The sequence below is a fragment of the Pinus tabuliformis genome, chromosome 9 (genome assembly GCF_031772625.1).
Source record: "Pinus tabuliformis cultivar Carrire ecotype Pingquan chromosome 9, CPIR1, whole genome shotgun sequence".
Lineage (NCBI taxonomy): Eukaryota > Viridiplantae > Streptophyta > Pinopsida > Pinales > Pinaceae > Pinus > Pinus tabuliformis.
The window spans coordinates 1,579,214,310-1,579,241,428 of NC_142307.1; the positions used below are offsets into that span (position 1 = coordinate 1,579,214,310).

The 27,119-nt window shown below is 39.2% G+C and overlaps 1 protein-coding gene across 2 annotated transcripts in view; it reads left to right on the forward strand.

The window, feature by feature from the left end:
* Positions 1 to 27,119, forward strand: part of LOC149154725 (uncharacterized) — a 166,008-nt gene that overhangs the window by 43,834 nt on the left and 95,055 nt on the right. Inside the window, exon 3 of one of the 2 annotated variants that reach the window (XM_089440692.1) lies at positions 18,549 to 18,645. In XM_089440692.1, coding sequence (XP_089296818.1) covers positions 18,549 to 18,645 — 97 coding nt within the window. Of the gene's footprint in view, positions 1 to 18,545; positions 18,646 to 27,119 lie in introns of both variants that reach the window. The other variant, XM_089440691.1, reaches the window with a different exon arrangement.

Consider the following 27,119-nt stretch of genomic DNA (forward strand, 5'->3'; position numbering starts at 1 on the left):
ATTTTGTAAATGAATAAAACAAAATGTTACCTCTTCCGGACGTGGTTCTTTTCCTAGGAGAGAGGGAACGCCTACCAACTTGCGACCACCTTCGAGCGATCGATTGTGAGCCTGGGGGAAGGTCCCTGCAAACAGAAAGGGAGCGTTCGCCATTGATGGTTGTAGAGCTCAGTTTAAGAATTTTATTATTTAAATAACTAATTTGAATTAAAAAGAATTAATAATAAATAAATAAATAATATTATACTAATTTTATTATTTAGATAACTAAGTTCCTAACGAACTATTTCTAACAACGAATTTTATAACAGCTAATTCTGATCCCTGATGCATCCTTGCTATTTATTCATTAAGATCTTTTGATTTTTTCACCTTTGTCCTGAGGATGAACCTCATTAGCTGGTTCGAAATGTTGACCAAATAATACTGATGTGATTAATCCAGAAGACAAGCTTACTACATTATGGATCACAAAAGCTTAAGATCTAACATTATAACCCTACACGGAAGGGAAATGGCTGATAAAGCTCGTCAATTTGAACGGGCTAGACTTCAAGTTGCAAAGAAAAAATCTGATCTTACATTTCTTAAACGTTGCAGGGATGCATCAGTGATTCCAGTGTTCACTCGTATTAATCATTAGTTAAACAATTCCAAGAACAGGTATATTTTTCTTAAAACACGTTTAGCTCTAATTAAGTCTGAAATTTGTAAAATTAGAAGGGTCCTTGATTTCTTGTCTCGCAAGCTTTTCTCTCTTCATTTAGATCTAGCAAATGGCTTGTCTAATTCTCTTTGGAGAGCTGTTGAAGGTAGCTCCACTGCTAAAGCTCTTCATTTGGAAGAACTTTCAAAAAAGAAACAAATGACAAAATTTGGCACGCTGCAAGGAGTCCTTTCTTCGGTTGAAGATTGTCAAGCCTTTGCACATCAAGCATTTAGTCGGATAAATAAAGAATAGGTCTTGGCCCTTGGCGCTTGGGTTCAAAACCATGTTTTGGTTTCCTCTCGTAATTCTAATTTAGCGTCTTCTGGTCCTGCTGTTTCCGAATCATATATCATTCTTGATCCGTCGGCCTTAGGCAAGAAACCCCTCTCCAGCTCGGCTATTACTCACCGTAGGTCTCTTCTCCTTGGATCCCCTTCCTCAATCTCGGTAGGAGAGATCGATTTGTCTATTCTGTCTCTGCACCGGATTTGCAGCAACAAAATCGATGTAAACTCCTCTCCTGCACTGGTTGACTCTCTCGTGAACATTTTCGATTCGCCAGCGGTGGTCAACATCGAATTGACCTCTATAACCCACAAGATCAACAATGTTATGTCTAGTCCCGCGTTTAATAACTATAGCGAGTCATCCTCTCCTCGGCATTCAACATCTTCGCCCCATCATTTTCCTTCATCCACCTCTGCATCCTCGTCCCAACATTTTGCGTCCTCTCCCCAGCGTGCTCGTTTATCCTCCTTTGCATCCTCTCCCCAACGTCCCGTAGTTCCTTCAACCCCCTCTTCTTCGATGATTGATAATTGCATGGTGTCTTCCTCGAGCCTGGCAAATGAGAGCACTCTCCCGTCTTCCCTTTCTTCATCAGCGTCGATCCTGCTGCTCCACCAGCTTCGTGATTCCCTTCTTCATTATTCAACTCCCAATTCTTCGTTGCTCCATCCTTTCTTTCCCCTAAAAAGTCTTCTCCCCGTCTGTTCATAAACATTGCTAATAAAAAAGTGTTGAATCATAATAAATTAATTTTAAATAATTTAAGTAATAATGGTTAGAGCAGTAAAAATTCGTTCAATTCTTTTGTTAAGATTAGGGATTTAGACAATTCTAGATTTATTCAAACTAATAATAATAATAATAGTAGAATGAATAATAATAATAATAATAATAATGATGCTATTAATAATAATAACAATAAAGTTAATAATAATAATAATAATAATAATAATAATAATTTCTCTTCTTCCTTTAAAAATGTTATTAATCTCTCGAGTATAAATTTTGATCTTTCTACTTTTAAGCTTCTTAATAAGGGTCTTAATTTTGCCCTTGCCCCCAATAAGATTCCTATTAATGACATTATTTGCAATATTGAATTTGGTATAAAGGACCTTCTTGATAACGTTAAAGAAGTTATGAAGCAAGACTATGTGATCGTTCTTAGGAAGGCTAAACCTCCCAAAAGAAACATTTGCAAAGATGATTTTTTTGCCCTTAAACCTTTAAAGGACAACCTCGCCATTGTCATCCTAAAAACTAATAACGGCGGAGCAGTTGTCATTCTTGATAAATCTGACTATTCGAATAAAATGTTTGACCATCTCTTTAATAGTGGCAGTTACATGAAGCTTAAAAAGAATTCAATTAAAAAAGTTAATAAAGAAATAATTGCCGCCATTAATTCCATTAAGACCCTTAAACCTCTTTGTGAGAAACTTATTGAAAGCAATCCCCTTAGCCCTAGGATTTATGGCCTTCCCAAGATTCATAAGGTTGGGGTCCCCTGGAGACCTATTGTTAACACAATAGGTGGGCCTACTTATCGTCTAGCCAAGTTCTTAGCTCAAAAGCTCAAACCTCTTGTTGGTCGCGTCGATCCTTTATTAAGGACTTTGCTTCCTTTGTTAATGAATTGAGGGATATTACACTCGAACCTAGTGATTTGTTAGTGAGCTTTGATGTTATCTCCCTTTATACCTGTATTCCTATTTAGGAGGCTATTAATGTCATAAATAAGATCACTGATGATGACACTGCTAGATTAGTTGGCCTTTGCCTCACCTCTACATTCGTTAGTTTTCAAAGTGAGTTCTTTGAACAAACCTGTGGGGTAGCAATGGGTTCTCCTCTTTCCCCTTTCGTTGCTAACTTATTCATGGAGGATTTTGAGGCTAAGGCCTTGGCTTCAGCTCCATTTCGCCCTAAGAAATGGAAGAGATTTGTAGATGATACTTGTGTCGTTTGGCCTCACGGTCGCAAGAAATTGGATATGTTTCTTGACCATCTTAATTCTTTGTCAGACTTTATCAAATTCACGATGGAGGTTGAAGTGAATGGGTGTCTTCCCTTCTTAGACATCCTTCTATCCAAGATGAATGATGGTTCTGTCTCTTACCAAGTTTTTTGCAAGAAGACGCACACAGAGTAGTATCTCCATTCCAACTCTCATCATTTTCTTGCTCAAAAACTCGGGGTTCTTAATACTCTAGCCACCTGTGCTTTAAGAATTTATGATGAATTGCATCTTGAAGAAGAAAAGTCTCATCTCCTTAAAGTTTTTGAAATGAATGGCTATAGCAGGTCTCAAGGCCTCAAGGCTTTCCGAAGAGCCCGCAAAGAGCCGACGGTTAAACCTCCTAGTGAAGACCCTATCTCTATGGTGCAACTCCCGTTTATCCAGGGGACTACGGACAAGATTGCCCATATTTTGAAGAAGAATAATGTCTCCTCTACTTTCAAGTCCCTTAGGAATTATCTCGGAATAGTTAAGGACCCTATTGCCCCAAAGACATGAAAGCTGTCTACTTGATCCCATGTTCTTGTGGGATTCACTACATTGGGGAGACCAATCGCTCTATTAAGTAGAGAATCCAAGAGCATGATGTAGACACAAGGCACATCTGATCTCGCTCCTCAGCGCTTGCAGAACATGCAGAGAAATATAAGCACCATGTGTGCATTGAGGAGGCAAGGGTCATTGCCAGGGTTGATCATTTCCATCATAGGAAACTAAGAGAAGCTATTGAGATTGAGAAACATGCTAAAAATCTCAATAGGAATGATGGGTGGAAATTAAGTAAGAGCTAGATTCCAACTCTTTTGTCGTGATTTATTTTATATTTTTTTTAATAATATTATTGGTAATTATTTTACTTTTAGATTATTTCTCATTTTTTTTTAATTATATAATTATTAAATTAACTATTGGTAATTATTTTACTTTTAGATTATTTCTTAGATATTACTTTTATCTTTATAATTATTGAATGAAGAATAAAGTTAGTCCAAAATATATAGATTCACCTCAAGATTAGTAATAAATAAATAATATATACAATAATTTAATATATTCCATTTATTAATTTATATAATTAATAATTAAATAATATATACAATAATTTAATAGAGTTTTGTTTTATTAAAATGTTTGACTTGGTCTTTTTATCTATTAATTATTAACTTCTTATTGGGTTATTATAATATATTTTCATTATTAATAAATATTTAAATATAATTATCAGTTAATTTTATAATAACTAGTCATTTGAATGGTTTTTAAAAATAAGAATTTTATTATTTAAATAACTAATTTGAATTAAAAAAATGAATAATAATAATATACTAATTTTATTATTTAGATAACTAAGTTCCTAATGGCTAATTTCTAACAGCTAATTTTCTAATGGCTAATTCTGATCCTTGATGCATCCTTGCTATTTATTCATTAAGATCCTTTGATTTTTTTCACCTTTGTCTTGAGGATGAACCACATTAGCTGGTTTGAAACGTCGACCAAATAATACTGATGTGATTAATCTGGAAGACAAGCTTACTACGACTCTCAAAATTTCGATTTAATTGTGATTTTTTTGGGAGGGAAAAAGTCTGCAAAAAATCGGCCGATTAAATCGTTTTGCCGAAAAAATCGTGTTTTTGGGATTTAATCCCGATTTTTTGCCGACGTTTTCCACACTGATCTAATCACTCTCTTGAATATCCCAGTAGGAGAGTAAATGGAAAGAAGGTGGGGTGGGGGGGGGTGGCGTAACTTGGATGATGGGTTGTCTAGGAATATCATACAAGGAGGAAGTGTGGGTAAACATGGATTGAGGGCCACGAGGGACAGGAGAGTGATGAGGGAAGGTGTTTCTTATGTTGAAGCGAATGACTGTAGGAAGCTTTGAGATGAGGATAGGTTGGGGTGGTATGGGAAAAGGCATGATAGAATTGGCTATGGAGGAGTTTGTAGTCATTGCCATACCATTTGTTCATAGGACAAGATCTAGTTTTCAGGGGGGCGCGGTGGGTGTGGTGTGATGGGAATAACACTAGAGAGAAACATCGCAAATGGCAGAAGAAGGACAGGTATACTTGGCATTGATCGATTCGAGGCGTGAGAAAGTGGGTTTGGGTGGGAGCTTTTGCCGAATAAGGGAAATAAAGATGTTAGGATCATCCTTATCAAGGAAAATGGTGGTCTTGGTTGGGCTCGGGTGAAGGTGGGTGAGGTTCTGAGGGCAGTGTCAGCGTGAAGGGAGAAAGATGAAAGATGTAGTTGGCTAGAGCAATGGGGGTCACCAAAGTTTGCGGATAAAGGAGAGGACAAAGTGGTTGGAAAGGACATAATTGACGACACTCACTCCACCGTGTGGTCGGTAGGCGAGAAACCGAGACTGGGGAAAATAGGGAATGTCGTTAAGGATCAACAACTCAAGAGATCCACTCAACTGTAAAAGGTGCCTTCCATAACCTGTCAAAGGCCTCGATACATCATTTGACGTCCATTGGAATCCTACTGATTTTGGGTCTGTTTTTTATATACAAAACACATCCTCTGAGGTATCATGAAGAGGAATCTAAGATGCATGGGTACATGCATTAAAGTCACCTAGTAAGATGATGTCTCCCTTAGTGATGTAGTGATTGATGTTGGCATATAGGTTCGTGTAAGGACCTCCATCTGAGTCCTGGGTAGCAAACTAAGAGGACATAGGGGGAAGTAACAAATTTCCATATAAATGTCTATGGGGAGACAGGTAAATCCATGAATTCGAATCCACATTAATTTGGAGAACTCATCTGAATCTACAAAGGAGATCCTATCTCGAAAGGAGTCTCGAACCAAGTAGGCAACTCCTCTTGAGCCTCTAACACCACCTGATGACTTGGTCTCTTGTAAGTCAAAAAATCAATGGTAGCTAGTACATCTGGGAGTGACTAGATGGGGAGGGCGCGGGCTTCAGTGATAAAGAGAAGATCAAATGTACTAACAACATCAAGTAACATGCCCAAAGATGACCAAAAAGTGTCCTTACCATTCCAACAACCCACGAAAATCCCTGAATTTTATTTCCTCCACTTGTGAGATTATCATTTTGAAAGCCTAGGTCGAGAATATGCAAGGTGGATCTTGAATAATGTCCCTGAGGGTACAAATGACTGCTTGTTTTTATTGCTTATCATGCTGTTCCAACCAATTCTAAGGATTGTTTAAATTCTTCCACTTGGGATCGAGTAAGATCTTGATCTAAGAATATCTTGTTTGGTAGGGAAAATAGTTTACGCTTGGCTCGTAGAGCTTGAAGCTTATCCCTAGCTGACCTTAACTGGATGAACATAGTGGAATCCGTGTCGAACCAAGCCTTCTCAAGGCTAATGCCTGGGAGCCTGAGGTCATCCCTGAGGAACATGTTACTAGCTTGTAGGGCATCTAGAGAAGAAAGGGGTAAGGGAAGTCCCTTGGTTTTTAAGTTTAATTCTCTAGCTCTCCTAGTGTGCTCTTCCCTTTGCCTGGCTTGGACCACTTCCTAAATCTCTACAAGAGGGGGTGGGGGGGTAGAGTCTTGTCCTTACCTTTAACCACTTGTGCCAATGTTTTGATATATGCCCTTGTTTCCTAATTCCCCGATTCCACTTGTAAGATCCTAGAGGACAGGGATTTCACTTTTTCTCATAATAGCTCAAACAATGTAACAAATTGGCAAAACCGAGCAACGAGTATGGAAGGATTAGTGGAGGGGATGTTAACCATGGAGGTAGATAATGCAGGATGTATCTTGTCATTGTTTTGTAACTTATACCCTAGATTGGTATGCATATTACTTACAGTAGCTTAAGAAGGTGAGTTGGAGGGGAGGGCGAAAGACGAAGTTGGTGGTGTAGAAGGAATGGAAGCACTGGGAGAAGAGGGGGATTTTGAGGGGAGGGGGGTGGGGAAAATTGTGAGTAGAGGGGGGTAGGGGAGGGAGAAGAATAGGAACGAAGGTTCATAATTAAAAAAGAGAAGGAAGGAAGAAAATATCAGTGTCGCTAACAAAAAATTATTGACAAGCAAAAATGGAGCCTAAGTCGATAATGATGAAGGAAGGATGATTTACCTATAATGATCTTTCAGTTATGGATCACAGATTAATTACATTAAAAGGAAGTATTCAAGGAAAAGAAATTAATATCGCTATTAGCACAAGCAACGATAAAAATTACATCAACAATAATTTGGCAAATCAACTATTAATTCTAGAGCTAGGCATTGGTGAAAGGAAAAATAATTGTGGCCAAAAAGAGAATAAAATTAGTGATTTACAAGTGAAAATAGATCATTATGAGTATATTTCTCAATTTCGTGTTGTAACTATGGATAATAGAAATATTGACATCATTCTCGGTCAACCTTGGTTTAAGGATTTGTGTACATTCATGTTAAACATAGAGAAACAAGTTTTGATGTTTCCTTGTAAGGGGAAGATGGTCACATTTCGAGGCATAACAAGCAAATCATAATCAATAACATCTTCATCAGAAGACTTCAAGGATATTTCAGGATTGATGTTTCAAGATAATAAAAAAATTATATCAAAGAAGCAAAAAGAGTTGGAAGAAGTCATCTGCAGTAAAGACAAAGAAATTTCGCGCCTCAGAGATCACAATGAAAAACTACTCGAACAAGTCAAGAAAGCTAAAGCCACAAAGAAGGAACTCAAGAAGCATTTATTAGAACAAGAAGAAGAAAATTTACGTTTAAAGAGCCTTAACCAGACATTATTAGAACAAATCAAAAGTTTAAAAGATCTTGATCTAAAAATATATTGTTTGGTAGGAAGATAGTTTATGCTTGGCTCGAGGGGCAACAAACAAATGATGATCAGACCACAGGGAAGGGACGTGGCTCGATGGAAGGGACAGAGCTCGAGGGGAGGCCGTATTTGACGGTTACAGTAGATAGGGAAGCATCTATTAGAATATTCCTATTTAGTATTTAATGCTCATTCTTTTTAGCTGTTGCTATTTTTATTTCTTTTAGCAGTTTCTTAGATGAAACTGAGTGTTTCCATATTCTACATGGAAACCTGATGTTTCTATTATTGTAAATATCTCTGTATTATCATTGAGCTGTTTGCTCATTCTGAATTAATTCATTCGACATTCTTTTATGGTATCAGAGCAAGGTTAAGAGATTTCTTGAACAGCTATTCTCTCTGCATCCTAATCTCTTGAGTTCTTTCTTTCATTCATTTCTAAGGTCGAGCCCTCTGTAAGCCAGGTAGCCTTCACTGAGTCTTAGCCTCGGCTTTGCTCACTGTGATAAAAGCTTACAGTCGTCTATCTCGATACAGAAATGAATTCTGCTCCTACATTATCATTTTTTTGAGAAACTCTTGGATCTGGTCGGTGATCGGTTCGTGGGCGCGGGATTCGTGAACTGCATCATTCTCGCCATATTCGTCAATTCCGGCGGCTTTCCGGCTCGGAATCAATCGCCTGAATCTGGAACCCTTGGAGGTTCAGCAGATAAGATTATGCAATTGCATCCAATATATTTTGTATTGGCATTATAATATATTTTGTATTGGCATTATCATCCTTCCTCGAACTGTCGTCATCGTGTCCGTCTGCCCGAAATCCGTCGTTATCGTGTCATTCTACACGAAATACACAAGGAAACGTAATACGTGCAGCATAAATCCTATCACGGACTGGAACCCGGGCCAGTGCTATTAACTGGACCGAGATCTTCCGGCCTGTCCCCGGAGTGCACGACGAATCACCGGCCACGACGAGACGAAAATTGTAAAGCAAAGTCTTCTTCGAATTTTCGGGGGTTTTGTTCTGAATCTGCGAATCAATTATAAATAGCGGAAAGCTTTACTGGTTGGAAAGGGTTGGCCAGACTCAACTCGGGACTTGAGAATCGCTTTTCTTCTCTGTTAATTCATTAATTTTTCAACGTACCCTTCCGAGCGTTGCAGCGTTCAGACCTCCACGGAAACGTCTGTTTTTCGAAACCGCCGTCATAGACGACCTCCTTGAGCTTCAATCCATCGAGATCGAACAAGACACTGAAGCGTTTGCAGCTGTTCTCGTTCTTGGTTTTTTAAAGAGAATCCGTTAGATATTCGCAAATTTGAAGGTTCTATGGCGGCTGATAACGGAGGAACATCGCAAAACCGAAAGCGTAACAGTGACATGACCGAGAGTCCGAGCAGGTGAAAATTTCGGTTCTGTGGTCAAGGGTTGTAGTCTCCGGTCTTAAACAGTTTTTCGTGTTTTGCTGATTCAAAAATATATAGCGCTCATATTTCTGTGGATATATATTTTTGCTGGGTATATATATATATAGTTTTCTTAAACCTGTCTCGCAGAACAAATTCTGCTTTGATTTGCACCAGGATAAGCGAGCAACTATATTTTGTGTCAGACCTCTGTATTGTCTTTGGGAAAATGGCCACGCTCACCAATCTGATGTTAGAAGGAAATCAACGGTTTAATGGCAGCAACTATAACATTTGGAAACAAAGAATGTTGACCATTTTTGAATACAGGCGTCTTGATTAGCTCATTTTGGGCAAAGAGCTTCGTCCCGGTACAGCTGGTACCGATCAAGATAAATTTGATGATCGAAATCGAGAGGCTGTTATGCTTCTCAAGCTCTCTGTCGCTGATGATCAGTTACCACAGATTCCTTCTGGCAAGACAGCTGCCGAGATCTGGCAACAGTTGAAAGAACTGCACGAAACATCTGACAAAAGCAGAGCTTTTTTCCTCAAAAATCAGTTGTTCTCCATCATGATGGACGAACATATGTCTTTACAGGAACATCTCAACAAAATTAAAGACATTCGAGATCAGCTCGAAGCTATTGGTAGGACCATGGAGGAAGAAGATATGGTAGTCATTACTTTGAAAATTCTACCGAAATCTTATGAACATTTCATAGAAACACTCAACATTACCACCACAAATGTTGATCTGAAGTTTCCAGAGCTATGCACCAAACTCCTGTAGCAGGATCGGTGGAAACAGCAGTTTGGTAGTGGTGCTTCATCAGTGTCTTCGGAACATGCATTTGCTGCAAAATATCAGTCCTCTCAGTCCTTTCAGCAGAAAGGCTCTTCTCAGCCTTTTGATCCTGCTAGGAAGAAAAGTGTGCAGTGTAATTATTGTCCCAGGTTCAGTCACATGAAGAAAGATTGCCGACAGAGGATTGCTTCTGAACAGAAGAAACAGGGAGGGCCCCATCAGACAGCAAATGTTGCAGAACATTCCGAGCAGACAGATTCTGCCTTTTACGCCTTTATGGCTAAAAGGTCTTCAGATCATGTTCCTTCCTCTGCATGGTACATTGATTCTGGTGCATCACGCCACTTCTCTCACAGGCGTGACTGGTTTATTGACTTCTCACCTTTCAGTGATTCCGTGGTATTTGGCGGAGGTGAAAAGTACACAGTAGTTGGCAGAGGTACAGTTCAAATTCAGTCTGGTGGGCGCACACTCATATTCCTGAATGTACACTATGTTCCTGGTATGGAAATTAATCTGCTATCTGTCAGCCAGATTATGAGGAATTCTCCTCAGCTTGATGTAGTGTTCAGTGCCCACAAGTGCTCCATTATTGACAGGGAGACTAGTTTAACAGTTGCTGTTGGCCTAGAGGACCATGGTCTATACAGGCTACTTGACACCGGTGACTCTCCAGAAGTGGCTCTAGCAGCACGTATCTCTCCTATCAGCACTCTATGGCATCAGCGATATGGGCATCTAAATATGCAGTATCTCTCTCAGCTCTCTCGGGAGGGACTTGTGTCAGGATTACCTGATATTCAGACTCAGCAGTTGGGGGTATGCAGCGCTTGTCAAGCGGGAAAGCAACATCGGTCTTCATTCAAAAATAGAGAATCTTGGCGCGCATCTAAGGTACTTCAATTACTTCATGCTGATATTTGCGGTCCTATGAATACAGCTTCTATCACTGCTTGCAAATATTTTTTACTTATTGTAGATGATTTCAGTAGAAAGATGTGGGTGTATTTTCTAAAAAATAAATCTGATGCTCTTAGTACCTTTCAGAAGTTTAAAACCTTAGTGGAAAAAGAATCTGGTTGTAACATCATGACCCTTAGGACCGACAATGGGGGGGAATTTTGTTCTTCAGCGTTTGCCAACTTCTGTGATATTCATGGCATCAAACGTCAATTAACCACACCTTACACTCCTCAGCAGAACAGTGTTGTCGAGCGTCGCAACCGCACGGTTGTTGAAATGGCTCGTTCCATGCTACAACACAGGAGTGTTCCAAACAAATTCTGGGCTGAAGCAGTATTTACTGTTGTTTATCTTCTTAACCGATCACCCACTCAGGCTGTTACAGGGAAGACTCCTGAAGAGGTTTGGTCTGGCCGTAAGCCTAAGATCAGTCATCTCAAAGTATTTGGCTCAGTTGCATATGTTTGGATTCCAGCTGCTAAGATCTCTAAGTTGGATTCCAAAAGCCAGAAACTCATGATGACAGGGTACAGTGATCATCACAAGGCCTATAGGCTGATAGATATAGCCACTGGTCGTCTTAGCTTCAGTCGGGATGTAGTATTTGATGAAGACAGAGGATTCTTTCAGTCTTCTTCTTCTGAGCAGTGTTCTGAGGATCAACCTCACAGTGTTCTTCTTCCGGTCGGTCCACCTGATGGGAGGGATGATGTAGCATCAGTATTTGATAATACTCTATCTGAGCTTCCTCCAGAAAATAACCCTCCTCTTGCGGCCCCTATTGCTCTTGAGTCTTCTCCACCTCCTCCTGATATTGGTTCCTCTACTCCTGATATTGGTTCTTCTACTCTTCGGCCTAAATGGTGGGCTAAAACCATTGGTGATCTCCGGGATGATGAGCTCCTTGAAGGTAGAACTTCTAGACATAAGAACAGACAACAGTCTACAGTCAATTTTGCTCTTATGGCTAACCTACACAGTATTTTTGGGCCTCAAACCTATTCAGAGGCTAAGGGTACATCTGAGTGGGAACAGGCTATGGAAGTCGAATTCCAGAGTCTTCAGAAGAATCACACATGGACACTTTCTGATCTTCCTGCAGAAAAAAAACCCATAGGCTGCAAATGGGTGTATAAAGTGAAATACAAAGCTGATGGAACCATAGACAAGTATAAAGCTCGTCTTGTGGCTCGAGGGTTCTCACAGAAGGAAGGCATTGACTATGAGGAGACTTTTGCTCCTACAACCAAGATGAGTACCATAAGGCTTATGCTTGCCCTAGCAGCTCAGTTCAATTGGAAAGTTCATCAGATGGATGTAAAGAGTGCTTTCCTAAATGGTGATCTCCAAGAAGAAGTCTACATGACGCAGCCTCCAGGATTCAAGGTTGCTGGTCAAGAACAGGAAGTGTGTCGGTTAGCTAAAGCAATCTATGGATTGAAACAAGCTCCTCGGGCTTGGTACATGAAAATTGATCAGTACCTGACAGATCAGGGTTTTCAGCGGAGTCCATCTGATGCAAACCTGTATATCAAGCATACTGGTGATGATATCTTGTTTGTGGTTGTCTATGTGGATGACCTTATCATTACTGGCAGCTCTGCACATTTGATCCATGGGATCAATCAAGATTTATGCAGAACCTTTGAGATGACAGACTTGGGTCTTCTTCATTACTGTCTGGGGGTTGAAGTTTGGCAGACTGAAAATCAGATCTTTCTCTCTCAATCCAAGTATGCCAAAAATCTTGTGGACAGGTTCAGAATGCAGGATTGCAAACCGGCCACGAATCCTATGGAACCAGGGCTCAAACTTTCAGCACAGTCATCCTCTCCCCTTGTGGATGAAACTTTATTCAGGCAATTAGTGGGCAGTCTCATCTATCTTACTGCTACCAGACCTGACATCAGTTTTGCAGTAAGCTACATTTCCCGCTTCATGTCAGCTCCTAAAGCTGATCATTGGCAAGCAGCAAAGCGTGTGCTACGATATGTGCGTGGCACTTCTGATTATGGTCTCCTATACACTCGAAGTTCCAAACCTATACTCCGTGGTTACACTGATTCTGACTGGGCCGGTTCGGTTGATGACCGTAAATCTACAGCTGGGTATGTGTTTAGTCTAGGATCCGGTGCTGTTACTTGGACTAGTAAGAAGCAACAGGCAGTGGCTCTCTCCTCAACAGAAGCAGAGTATCGGGGAGCAGTTAAGGCATCCTGTGAGGCAGTTTGGCTTCGACGTATGCTTGCAGATATGCATGTTTCCCAGACAGGGCCTATTTCTTTGTTTTGTGATAATCAGGGAGTGCTCAAACTTGCCAAGAATGCAGTCTTTCATGAACGAACAAAGCATGTGGAAACTCATTGCCACTACATTCGCCAGCTTGTTGAAGACGGCTCAGTTCAGTTGCAGTATGTTCCCACAACAGAGCAGCCCGTCGACATTTTCACCAAGCCTCTTGGTCCTGATAAATTTGTAAAATTCAGAGGGTCTATTGGTGTTGTAAATAGATTGAGCATTAAGGGAGGGTATTAGAATATTCCTATTTAGTATTTAATGCTCATTCTTTTTAGCTGTTGCTATTTTTATTCTTTTAGCAGTTTCTTAGATGAAACTGAGTGTTTCCATATTCTACATAGAAACCTGATGTTTCTATTATTGTAAATATCTCTGTATTATCATTGAGCTGTTTGCTCATTCTGAATTAATTCATTCGACATTCTTTTAGCATCGAGGGAGCAGGAGTCAATGAAATGGGGCAGTGGGGGCGGATAGAACTTGGCGACAACGACGAAGGTGGAAGTTTGTGAGTGGTCAACGTGCTGGATACCCATCCATAGGCACAAGGAAGCCGACAATGTGGACAGGGTGACTGTGGTGGATGCGGGTGTGGAGGGCCGTTCGACGTGTTCAACGTTCGAACTACGGTGCTGGAAACTGTGGTTGCACCATGAGGAGAGAGGTGTCGGTCAGGGGTAATCAGTCTCATTCGACAACTGTTGTAAGAACTCCGATGGCTGTGACGATCGCTGTTATGTTGGATGGCGACTCTTTTGTGCGTTGGCCAGGTATTTGTTTTTATATATATATATATATATATATATATATTTTTTTTTTTAATAATCGTTTTTTTTTTTATTAATTTGTTTTTTTATAGTTTTTGTATTTTTGATATAGTTTTTGTAATGTTTATTTTAATTTTAATTTTAATTTCTGGTAATTCAATTTATTTCCAATGGCCAAAGGCTTGAAGACGAATCCGGCAAATGGAGAACCTCCCACTTTGTAGTGAAACACTTGAATTGTGACGACAACAAGGTTGACGAAGTTGATGGCCAAAGGCCGGATTAGACGTGGCTCTGATACCAATGTAATGACCAAAAGTCGTATATGTAGCGGAAATATTTAAAATACTTCAAAGATAAAGACATCCATCGTAGGATAGTAATTGTAAATTGTATATTGCATAAAAGAATTGATATGGGATGAGTACACATGAGAATGAGGGCCTACTTATATATCCTAGGCAGGGGTCCTTCCACGAACGGTCATGTCTCTAAGACATGCCTTTTCATTACTAACTAACTAACCATTAGTTAATTAGTTATTATTTATATTTATATTTATTATTATTTCTATATGAATTATATTCATAACAAAAATCTGCTACTAGGTTTTTATGTAGAGATCTGTTGTCAAGACGACAACTGGGATGGCAGTTGATCGAGATTGGGACAATGGCTGAAGAAACGTGGGGTAACAGAGGATGACGACTGGTAATCGTGGGCCGAATGACGTCTGGTCACTCGAAAGTCGAACAACGTCTGGTCACTCACGACCTGAACAATGTCTAGTCACTCACGGGCCGCACAACGAATTTAATCATGGGAAACATGGATCGTAGAGAATTTAAACTTCTCTTTACTCGAAACGATGACCACCCACCTTTTGAAGAATCAAGGGCAATTAGGTGTAGTGTGATTCTTCTTGACTTGATAACAATTTGTGGAGTCATTTTACTTTTCTTGTTAGTTAAATCTTCTTCTTCTTATTAATGCATGTGTGTGTACTTCATCAAATTGCTACCAAAAACATAAGAACCAGAACACAAGATGTTGGCTCTTTGCTAGGGTCAAAACCTCTCTCCTCTTGAGAGGAAAACCCTGTAGTAAGTTTCTCTTATTGATCAATGCCAAACCCTAGACCCTTGACTAGAATGTCCTCTAAGGACAAGTCTTGTCCTTCCTCCTTTCTACACTTTGTTCTTGGACACTTCCTTTTTCTGACACTTCGTTTTCGACACTTCGTCCTCCTTCCAACTGTTGTTCGATCTTGTTTCACTTGCTCTAGAAGAGATACCTTGATGAGACCCTTTCCTTATGATGATCCCTTCCTTCTCTTCACCAACCAATGAACTTGTATGATTGTAATGGGAGGGATGTTATGACCACAGAGACAACCTCCTTACCTTCACACGCATGACTGTTTTCCTTGTGATGTTGACCTCTTCCTTCTTCGCTTGAGAGAGTTCCTTCTTCGCTTGAGTGAGGGGCCTTATAGGCCTACTTAGATTGCCTAACCAACGAAGTTATATGACTGTCATCTTACCGCTGATATCAGTGTTGCAAAAATGGCAATATTATCGCGATAGTATCGGAAAATTGTGATTTTTTGAGTTTGGCGATATTATCGCTCGATTTTTACGTTATTTTTTTTTTCCCGCAAAAAATCATGAAAAAATCGCGATTTTTTGGGAAAAATCTTGATTATTATTTTTCTTTTTTTTGCTGATTTTTTGATGAGGAGATGGAGCAACAAGAGGAGAAGGTGACACAACCTACCTAGGCTACCCTTGTCACCAGTAGAGGACGTGGTCTACCTCCTGTAGCTCCTAGTTCTTCAACTTCTAGAGCACAACGGAGTCCATTGCCAACTCCACCGGCATCTACATCTAGAGGGAAAGCTATATCATTTTCTCGCAAGAGGGGCAAAGGTAATCAATGGTATTAGTTATTTGGTTCATTTCATTGTATATGACATTATGACTCGTGATATGAGATACATTATTATATTTTTTGTTGATATTTTGGGGCTAAGTTGGGACTCAGGAGTCAGGACTGACTATTCAGGACATGATTCATTGTTATGTGTGATGTAGCACTAGAAATGATATTACACATCTTATATATTAGTTCTTTTATCATATTTATGTGTCAATGTATTACTTTATGTTGTAGATGCTTTAGATATTAAAAAAATTGAAATAAAAAGAGTATTTTTGTATTTTACGATTTTTTTTCCGATTTTTTCCTGATTTTTTTCCTCGTCGATATTATCCCGATAACGATTACTGCAACATTCGCTGATATGACGGTAGACTGTCCATATTCTTGCACGTGTGACTGTATTTACCCTAGAAAATAGCCTCCAACCTTCGCTTATACTTTCCCTTACTTCGCTGCACTAGAGGCTTCTCTTCTTCGCTTTTTCTTCACCTTAGATTCATCTTCCTTGCTCGCTGATTTCAGAGGAATGAGTGCGTTCTATTTAGAGGAGTGGACAACCTCTATATATAGAGGATTGTCCCTCCTTTAGGCCGACTTGAGGCTGACTATAGGACTGCAGGCCGACTTGACATATATATAGCTCGAATTGCTTCTTTGATGGTGTCACATGCTTGGAGGAGACTTGACTTTGCTTGGAGGTGACTTCTTTGACTATAATACATAAGTATACCTATAGTAACATGCCCTTAAGGTCTTCAACATTTTCTTTTGACTATTTGACTCACCTATAGCACTTTAATATGTGCTAGACCTATTTCAATGAGCAAGAAACTCATTGACATATATTATAAAAATAATATTTATTTTCTTGAATAAATACAAATATCAAAAGTACATTTATGAAGATCGAACCTAGTTATATATATATATATATATATAACGAATGAGTGAATTATTACACACAAAAATGAAATATAGACAAAGATTCAAATTTCTTTAGAATTTAGAAACTAAAACATTTACAATTTTACATGATGATGATACAAATTCAATCATACAACTAGTGCATATAACCAAAATAGCACCAAGTGCAATCCATCTCTAAACCAAAAATACATCAACAAAGAGGCTCTAAATCTCGTTTAGAGTCCAAAAGAAATCATGGTACAACAAATAACTACATGCATCAAAATCTTTGCCTATATTGTGTCCTCATAATCATTGTCACCCTCTAATCATTAAAATTAGATAGAAGAAGCTTAACATGTCAAATTGAGATTTTGTTCGAGTGATGGGCGCGCTTTTACCAGGGTCATGACAGAGGATTTCAAGTTTCAATAATCACTGCCACCAACATCGAGGTATATAGAGGGTTAGGTGCTTTTGTTTAAATGCTAGTTCCATACCCTTGTACATGAAGGAATCGAATGGAAACGCTGCAATCCCACAAATCCTGAAATCCTGAAAACTGATAATTCTGCTGAATTTTGAGTGGTATATAAAATTTTAATTTTCCATATGAAATCCAATGAGGTTGGAACCACTCTCAAACATCCTGAAACAATTACTGATAATGCTAGAAATAAAAGTAAAAGGATGAAAATGATTACTTCAAGAATTTCTTAACATTACTAATAATTACATAGCATTATTGGGGGCCAGGGCCAATGAGGTTGGTATGACTTTCAAACATCCTGAAACAATTAATGATAATGCTAGAAATAAAAGTAAAAGGATGAAAATGATTACTTTAAGAATATCTTAACATTAACTATTAATTACATAGCACTATTAGGGCCTTAATAAATCCACTTCTCAGCACTTGGAATCTTTTATAACGCTTGGCAATAAACCTCAGCTACACTCCGAATTGCCTACAGCTCCAACTTGCTGAGTGAAATGACAAAAAAGAAGGCATTATGACCCAAGATCACAATCTTTTTAGTAAACTGCGGGAACAATTGGGAAAAATGCATTTTTTTAGTAAACTGCACGATGTTTATTTAAAGGAAAAAATCGTGGTCTTTTCAGGCTGAAAAATTGTGATTTTTCAGCACATCGCTGAAAAAATTGGCGATGTTATCAACAGTGCTGTCAAGGGTTTCTGACATTTTCAAGAATCAGGTAAAGGGAGAATCTAACTAGTGAATAACTCAAAAAAGATACAAACTCAATTTAGCAGTAGTTGCTGATTATATACTGCAATATTTGACAGGCACAATTTTGACAGTTAAATTTAATATCACACCTTAATGAAAGAGGATTCTATAATTGACTAAACTGAAGGAAAACAATGGTCATTGTGCCCTATCCGACTCCTATGTTCATTCTTTGTATATCAAAAACAAAACCTATTCATTTCTTAAGTTTTTCAGTTATTTGGCGATTTACTTTATATGATTAATCTAACGGTTTAAATATGTTATGTGGAATTCAAAGTTGCTGAGATTGTTTTTTAATTCTGTGTTGTTTCTTATTGAGTTGCAATTTTTCATGACTGATTGGCATGACTGTAACTGTAATAATTTGCTTGTTTTCATATCTATTTATTGATATAGCAGTGGTAGAGGGAGCAGAAGTAATGGAGGCGATTTTCTTGCTGGTTTCCTTTTGGGCGGGGCCATATTTGGAGCTCTTGGCTACGTGTTTGCACCACAGGTAATGAATTTTGTGAAGCTGCTTCTTATGGCAGGTTGGAACTTTTGACCTGTTTGCTGGAATCAGGATGACTAGTGCAGACAGTGAGAAGCTTGTCTGTACTGATCAGCATGAAGTTGCCAGGGAGTTTAGAGTAAATTCAATTTCTGTATTTAATCTCTTCAAGTCTTTCATAACATAGAGATTGAGTGAACCTCCGAGCTGTGCCTTGCAATAGTAATATCTTGCTGGATATGCCTTTCTTCGACCTCTCTGTGTTATGTTTCTTATTGTCTATGTTATAATCTACATCATTAGTTATGACCAGTGTTCCACGGGGATGTGTCCCCTAGGGTGGGGTGCATGCACCTCACGCTTCCTATGCACCTGTGATGGGGGGATGTCTGAGGAAACGTTTTTGCATGCCCGCCTTTTTGGGAGATGCAGGGCGAAAAGTTTCTGTAGTCTAGGGGACATGTTTCACCCAAAGGTGTGCTTTTGGTGTGTCCCCCTCAATTTTGTCTAGTAACCCTTAAAATAAAAAAAATAAAAATTAAAACTAAAAAAAAATACATAACGAATATCAAAGCCCTAAACTAATTTGCAATCCCTAACTTACTCATTCTACTTACTAGTGTTACCTCTGCTTGACATACCCCGCGATGTTGTCCGACTTACAAGTTAATTGTTGCCTCTCCTGTACGACACTATTCAACTTACCAGTCCAGTCTTACTTCTCCTCGACTTACCCTTTTGCTCTATCCGACTTACCCGTCCACGACGCTATTCGACTTACCAGTCCAATGTTCTCCTCGACTTACGCTTTTGCTCTATCTGATTTACCAATCCATGCTGCTATTCAACTTACTAGTTCACGATACTATTCACCTGACTAGTCCATGGCGCTATTCGACTTACAAGTTCGCGGTGCTATCCAACTTACCTCAATCCTACATATATACCTCCACCCTTACCTTGCTACAGTCTTGATTCTTACCTCTCCTCGACCCTTACCCCTTGACACTATCCGACTTACCATTGACTTGTCTTACCTCTCATCTACCCTTACCATGCGACACTATCTGATTTACCAAGTTACCAGCCTTACTTCTCGTCTATCTTCGCGCTCACTGCTCAACTCTGAGCTGAAAATCGAATTAGTATAGGGAAATAGAGCAAATCACAATGAAGAGTCATGACCAATGTCAACGTTGAAACTCGTCGCTCGACTTTACCAGGTGAATTTCCTCCCAACAAGAGCAGGCTTGACATGTTACAACAACTCTTGCATCCACCTCCACAGTCGGTGCACTCGTCATTGGGTACATTGAGTGACTGCAAATGCACAACAAGCTCCACTGGCACCTCCACGCTGCACAATCTTGAGTCAGCACGATGTTACATTGAGTAGGCAGCCACAGCCTCCACTGGAACCTCTACTAGTCCACCTTGCACAATTGGCACACTGCATTGGTGAGACTCCACCGTCCACTGACTTGAGCACAATTAGGAGGTAATAATTAGTTTTTAAAATTTTATTGCTTGTTGCTTTCAATTTTTCTCATTTTCAAAATTTCATTGCTAAAACTTAGCATTTTCCATTTGACATGCAGTGAAGCTTAATAAAAAATACTTCCTATATATCACTAGAAACACTTTGTGGGGAAAACTCCACAGTTAAGCACGCTTGAGCCAGAGGAGATCTGGGATGGGTGACCTCCCGGGAAGTCCTGGTTACCGGGTGCAAGCCCCGGAAGTGACGATTGACGCGATGTGATTCATTTCACTAGTTTCAATCCCACTTCTTCACCCTGTGAGCATCACCCAATGCAATGAGTGCTAAGTGAACAATTCAAAAATCATGAGAAATTAGTCAGTTACGACTACCTCTCATGGAAATGGTCATACGTTAATGACTTACTTAACGCAGTTGAATCCCAAAAATGATATCTAATATAATGCACTGCGTAAACCCCTAATACTTAAATTCAAAAAAGAGTGAAGGGATATCTACATGAATGGTTCATGAGGCACAATACTTGCTAAGGTTTTGCAAATGGGGTAGCAAGCTAAGTGGGCTTGATTGTGGGGAAAACTCCACAGTTAAGCGCGCTTGAGCCAGAGGAGATCTGGGATGGGTGACCTCCCGAGAAGTCCCGGTTACCGGGTGCAAGCCCCGGAAGTGACGATTGACGCTATGTGATTCATTTCACTAGTTTCAATCCCACTTCTTCACCCCTGTGAGCATCACCCAATGCAATGAGTGCTAAGTGAACAATTCAAAAATCATGAGAAATTAGTCAGTTACGACTACCTCTCATGGAAATGGTCATACGTTAATGACTTACTTAACGCAGTTGAATCCCAAAAACGATATCTAATATAATGCACTGCGTAAACCCCTAATACTTAAATTCAAAAAAGAGTGAAGGGATCTCTTCATGAATTGTTCATGAGGCACAATACTTGCTAAGGTTTTGCAAATGGGGTAGCAAGCTAAGTGGGCTTGATTGTGGGGAAAGCTTCACAGTTAAGCGCGCTTGAGCCAGAGGAGATCTGGGATGGGTGACCTCTCGGGAAGTCCTGGTTACCGGGTGCAAGCCCCGGAAGTGATGATTGACGCTATGTGATTCATTTCACTAGTTTCAATCCCACTTCTTCACCCCTGTGAGCATCACCCAATGCAATGAGTGCTAAGTGAACAATTCAAAAATCATGAGAAATTAGTCAGTTACGACTACCTCTCATGGAAATGGTCATACGTTAATGACTTACTTAACGCAGTTGAATCCCAAAAACGATATCTAATATAATGCACTGCGTAAACCCCTAATACTTAAACTTTTAGAGCTATTGATTGTTCTAGAAAGTTCAAAGATGCAAATTTTCTAATTTGAGCTTCTTCGTGATGCTATAGAAGAGCTTGGGTCTACGAATGTTGCACAAGTTGTGATAGATGTAGCATCAATGTGTAGATCAGTTGGATTAATGATTTAGAGTAAATATAGGCATATTTTGGGACCCCTTGTGTGCATGCACTCATCAATGCTCTAGAAGACATTGGAAAAAATTGAGTGGGTATGTAACTTGGTGACCGCTGCAAGAAATGTGCAAATGTTTATTTACAACCACTACACCTCCTTAGCCATGTACACGTCTCACGCGATGAAGGAATTTCTGTAGCCTACAAACTCTAGATATGGTAGCCATTTTATTTTATTAGAGAGGATGTTGGAGGTGCAATCGGCATTGCAGGCCATGGTTGTGACTGCAGATTGTAGCAAGTGGGTAGAATCCAAGATAGAAGAGGGGGAGAAAATTAAGGTTTAGAAATTGGATAATGATTGGTAGACAAATTGTGGTATTTTGTGTTATTCTTACGTCCCATGGGTGGGGTCATTCGCTACATTGACACATATTCTCCTAGTCTTGGAAAAATCTATTACTATATTAGACTTTTGATAGTATGTTGGGTCAAATGAAGTTAGCCATTTGTGGGAAGGATCCCTCCTTATAGTTCTATATGATCTAGATTTGACCCATTATTTAGCGCAAGTGGGATGGAATGAATACACATCTGCACATGGTAACATATGCACTCAACCCGAAATGGTATGTGGCAAGGCCTGGTAGAATTATTTCCATTGAAGTTCCAAAGGTAAAAAAGGGATTTCAAGTTGTCGTTACAAAGATGTAGAGTTTAGAAGAAGGGAGAAAAAGTAGGAGACAATCAATGCAATTTGCAAGTCTCAATCGTCCCTTAAACAAGCCCGATGCGAGGTAAGGTCACAATGAATTAGGCCAGAATGAGCTTATTGGTTAGTGGAGCATGTATAGGGATGATACTCCAGAGATCCAAGAACTTGCTATTCAGTTATTGTCGCAGATTGCTAGTTCTTTTGCAGCATAGAAGAATTGGTCCACATATAGCTTCATCCATTTTATCGAGAGGAAGAGACTTACCTCTAGGAGAGCAAAGAAGCTAGTCGCATTGCACAGTGTTGAGTATGTTGTCATTGATGTCAAAGCGGGTGCAGGATGTCAAAGTAGGTAGAGGATGTCGTCATTGATGTCCTTGGCATGCTGGCATGTATGGATTAGATGATGCATTGGTGAAACCTTGGACGACGATCATACCCCGCAATTGATGGAAATTTTGAATAAGCAAGTCATTGAAATCATCTTGGAGAACCTCACCATTGGATTCTATTCGTCATGTTGATTCTGTTGATATGTGGAGCGGCTTCGTGGGTCCTCACGGTTTGAGAGATATGTTCAGTCAAAGATCGTGTACCCAACTAGTGGTCCAAAACCCCAAAGGATGATGATGTGGTAGCATATAATTTTTTGGGACTATGGCACAAGTTTAAAAAGTTTTATTCAAGTTTTGTTGAGAAGGTTAAAGTCGATATTAGCACCAAAAGTGGAGGAAATAAATTTGGTCCAAAAAGTAATTAAAAGTTTAAATCTTGCCTGCCACCAAATATTTTTAAGTCAACTTATTCTAATTAGATTTTTGGCCAAATTGAAAATTTAAATTTAATTTTTCTGACCAAAACCCTAAATCAACTGACCTCTTTGACGCCTTTCCAAAACTATATAAACACATTATTTCCCTCTCCAAAGTGCAAGCTTGTAGTGCGAAGTTTCTCTGTACCTGCGGCCTTGATGAGTTCTGACGAGGAGACAGTTGGAAGGATTTTCTGGGCTACATTTGTTTTGATAAAGGGATTCACTGGGATATTGTGGTGTATTTGCAAGACTAAATCCACACTGATTCAACATATTGATTTAACATTGATCGAAGTGTGAAAATGATTTGAAATTCCTTGCGGCTTGAGAAATTTAAAGACCTAACGAGTCCGATCTGTGTAGCTTATGTAATGAAGCAACTTGTGCTAAGAATCTCACTCCAAACTATAATCTTAAAGTCAAAATCTTCTGCGGCCTCAACATCTATCCTCTGTAACCTTGTTTCTGAGCATATTATGTTCTGCTGCTTGATGATTTGAAGCTTGTTGAAGATCAGGGTTATTTTGAAACTCTAGCACAAGTCCTAAATTCGATCTATACTCTTGTTGACTGGACGAAGAAGGATTAATTTGATTTTGTTGGCCCTATAGCTTATTCGCAGATCTTGAAGCTAGATCGAAGCTTGGTGTATTCTGTCCACAATAGAAGCTTCTCAATCTAGCATTTTGGTCTTCTTAAAAGACATGTTTGTGGTAGCTCTCCGATCTATTTAAAGGTTGATCATTGTGACTGATGCAGCTCTTTTTGACCAAGATCCTGAGCTCGAACATGTGATCTATGCAGACATTTCAGACCTGAGATCTAAAGTAATCAAAGGCATGCCCCTTTTGTAATCATGGGCTTTCTACAAGGCAGATCTCTGTAATGCATCAAGTTTGAAAAGAGGCAGCTTTGGTGAATTTGCATTGTATTGAGTTGTTGAAGGGCTAACCACCGAAGTTGATACAAGGGAATCACTGTGCATTTTCAGTGCACTAATATATCAGTGTTATCACAATCTCTGTTGTACACGGTCATAATGGATTGCAATGTACTGTAGATCGCATTCTTGTTCTGTGGTGGATCGTTCTCATATCTTGTGGCTCTCATCAATTTGCAACTGCATTTCTAAGTCTCGCATTGCATCTCTGTATACACTTGAAGTTTGTGTTGCATCTTTGGGCCTTGTAATATATCTCTGATGATTCTCATTCTAGTTGGTGGCTCACATCTCTGTAACTCGCACTTGATTTTGTAAGGCTCACATTCCGTGTTGATCGCATCTCTGTAATTCACATTTTATGACTCGCAATTTCAGTGGCTTGCATTAGTGTATCTGTGGCTTCTCTGTAGTTAGTCTTTATCTCTGTGATGTTTAGACAATGACATAATGGAGGAACACTTCTAGTGTTGGATGGGCATGGTCCTAGGCTGGATCATATGCTATGTTGACAATGTTGTATGGTTGTAACTTGTAATCATGACAGTGATGAGGGTCCAGATATAAGGCAGTAATTATCTACGTTTATCTCTGTGACATTCTGGACTAAGAATAATGTATGCTGGAAATGATACTTGTGATGACTGTAACCATGTATGATAGAGTAACCCTTTGACATGACAATAACCTTGTTCTATGACAGCGATCTTTTATATGGCAGTCAGTTTGCATTACTGTGATTTATATGTCTCTGATTTTGATGTAAGAATAGCACAACGGTAACTTGGAGGCTTGACTGGGTTCTATACAGAACAATCATTTTTGATATGGCTGTAACTATAATATGGCAATGAACTTGGTATAACAGTGATCCCTGATATGACAAGTAACCTTGATATGGCAGCGACATTGATATGGTAGTATATATATGACAGAGTCCTTGATTAATGATAATGATAGTGACCAGTGAGACGGCAGTAATATTGTATGACAGACCCTGATGCATGACAATGATGTATTGATATGATTGACAGTGGTATGTGACAGTATGCATGCTTGACTTTGATACATGCCTATTGTGCTACTTGACAGAGGATGATTTGATTACATTAAGGGTTTGAAGTGCAGTTCATTGCTAGGGTTCTTACAATATTGAAGAGGTAACATGTGTGGGTTGAAGAAAAAAAAACTGATAAGATATTATGCTCTAGTGACTGTACTATTTGACCTTTGATATGACAGTAAACTCATGAATAACCTTGATGACAACAGTAACCCTAATGACAATAGTGTCGTTGATGATAATGGTAACCCTGAATGACATTCCCTGAATCACAACAATGACCTTGATGACAACAGAATAACCTTGAGTGATTAACAGTGGATGACAGTACAGCAGTGGAAAACACTAGACAACAATGGCAATAGTGCAACAATGGACAACAATAGACAACAATGGCAATAGTGGTAGCAACAGCAACAATAGTGGCAGTGAGAGTGGAGAGCGATAGCAGCAATAATAACAGTTGAAGTTGTAGATTGCAGTTGGGTCATTATCCTTGTTACGGGAACCCAAACTTACGTAGGGAACAATTGCTTCCTTCCAACCTTGCCGGTAAAACCCTTGGGGAGTCTTGTACTAACTTCTAGTTCAACTGGTAAATATTTATGTAGACCATAGATATCAAAGGTTTTTGAGCAAAATCTCCCATGTACTGATCATTATGTTGTGATCCTGTTTCTTGTTTGTTTTGTTGCTCTGAATGTTTGAAATGATAAACTAACCAAATGTAAAAAATAAGGGAAATACTGATTCACCAGAGTATTGGAGGGGATTTACAACACGATGGGATGTGGATCCGGAGGATGGTGCATAGATAGATGAGGAGGATGGACTGTTGATTTTTTAAGCATCCTCTAAACTGATAATTGCTTTTTATGATTTTTCTTAGGTTAATCTTTTCTTGTATTCATATTCATCATATAGCAATTACACAGAGGATCTCAACAGTAAAACAAAAGGGCAATAGGATCATAAAGAGATAGCCAAACAAGAACACAAACATTTATCCTTGGAAAACCCACATGGGGGAAAAACCCAACAACCTTTTGCTTAGAGAAATTGTCCAGTTCAATAGATACATCTAAATCTTTCTAGCCAGGTACAAGGTCAAACTGATCAACAACATCGCTATGGTCAAACTTAGTCAAACTTCCCTTTATCTCAAGTCAAACTGCTCCAAAAGAATTTAGTCAACTCTGAGATATAAAGATGAAATTCGACCTTCTGTTCTGCCTCAAAATTTCGGCCTACTGCCTTCCACAGAGTTTCGGTCCTGCTGCCACTACAAAGGTCCAGTCCTGCTGCCATCATAGAGGTTCGGTCTGCTGCCATTACAGAGGTTCAGTCTACTGCAATTACAGAGGCTCTGTCTTCTGCCATCTCAGTGATTCGACCACCTTGTGACCCAAAAATAATCCTTTGATTCATATTATATTCTGCCTCAGAGGTGATCCTGATTTTTGCCCTGTGTGAGGAGATCAAATGGCCTATATATAGCGATTTCAAGAGCCTGAATGAGCATGTCTCTTCACTAGGGCCAATATCATCTTTTGGAGGGCTGACTTGGCATGTGGAGCCAAAATTTAAATTTTAAATTTTAAAATTCTCTTTTGAAAAGCGCATGAAGAACATGCTTTAAATTCTTTTCTTCTGACACCAGCATGAAGAGCATGCTTTACATTTATTGTTAAGGGCTAAAATATTAATTATGAAGACCGACCATAGCTACAAAATTCAACACTTCCTCTTAGCTAGGGAGGTATTCATAATGACTATGTAGATGTTCTCGTGTTGACAAATTTCTCTAAGAAAATGTTACAACGAATCCAATTATCATAATCTGGTCAACAACTTTGACACATGTTAAACCAACTGTTGAGAAATCTAGGGCATATACTTTAGGTGATTTCCCTTCTAATGATAACTGCTTGTGAATGCTTTTTTCTTCTTTATATTATGATCCTCTCTTTTGTTAGACTA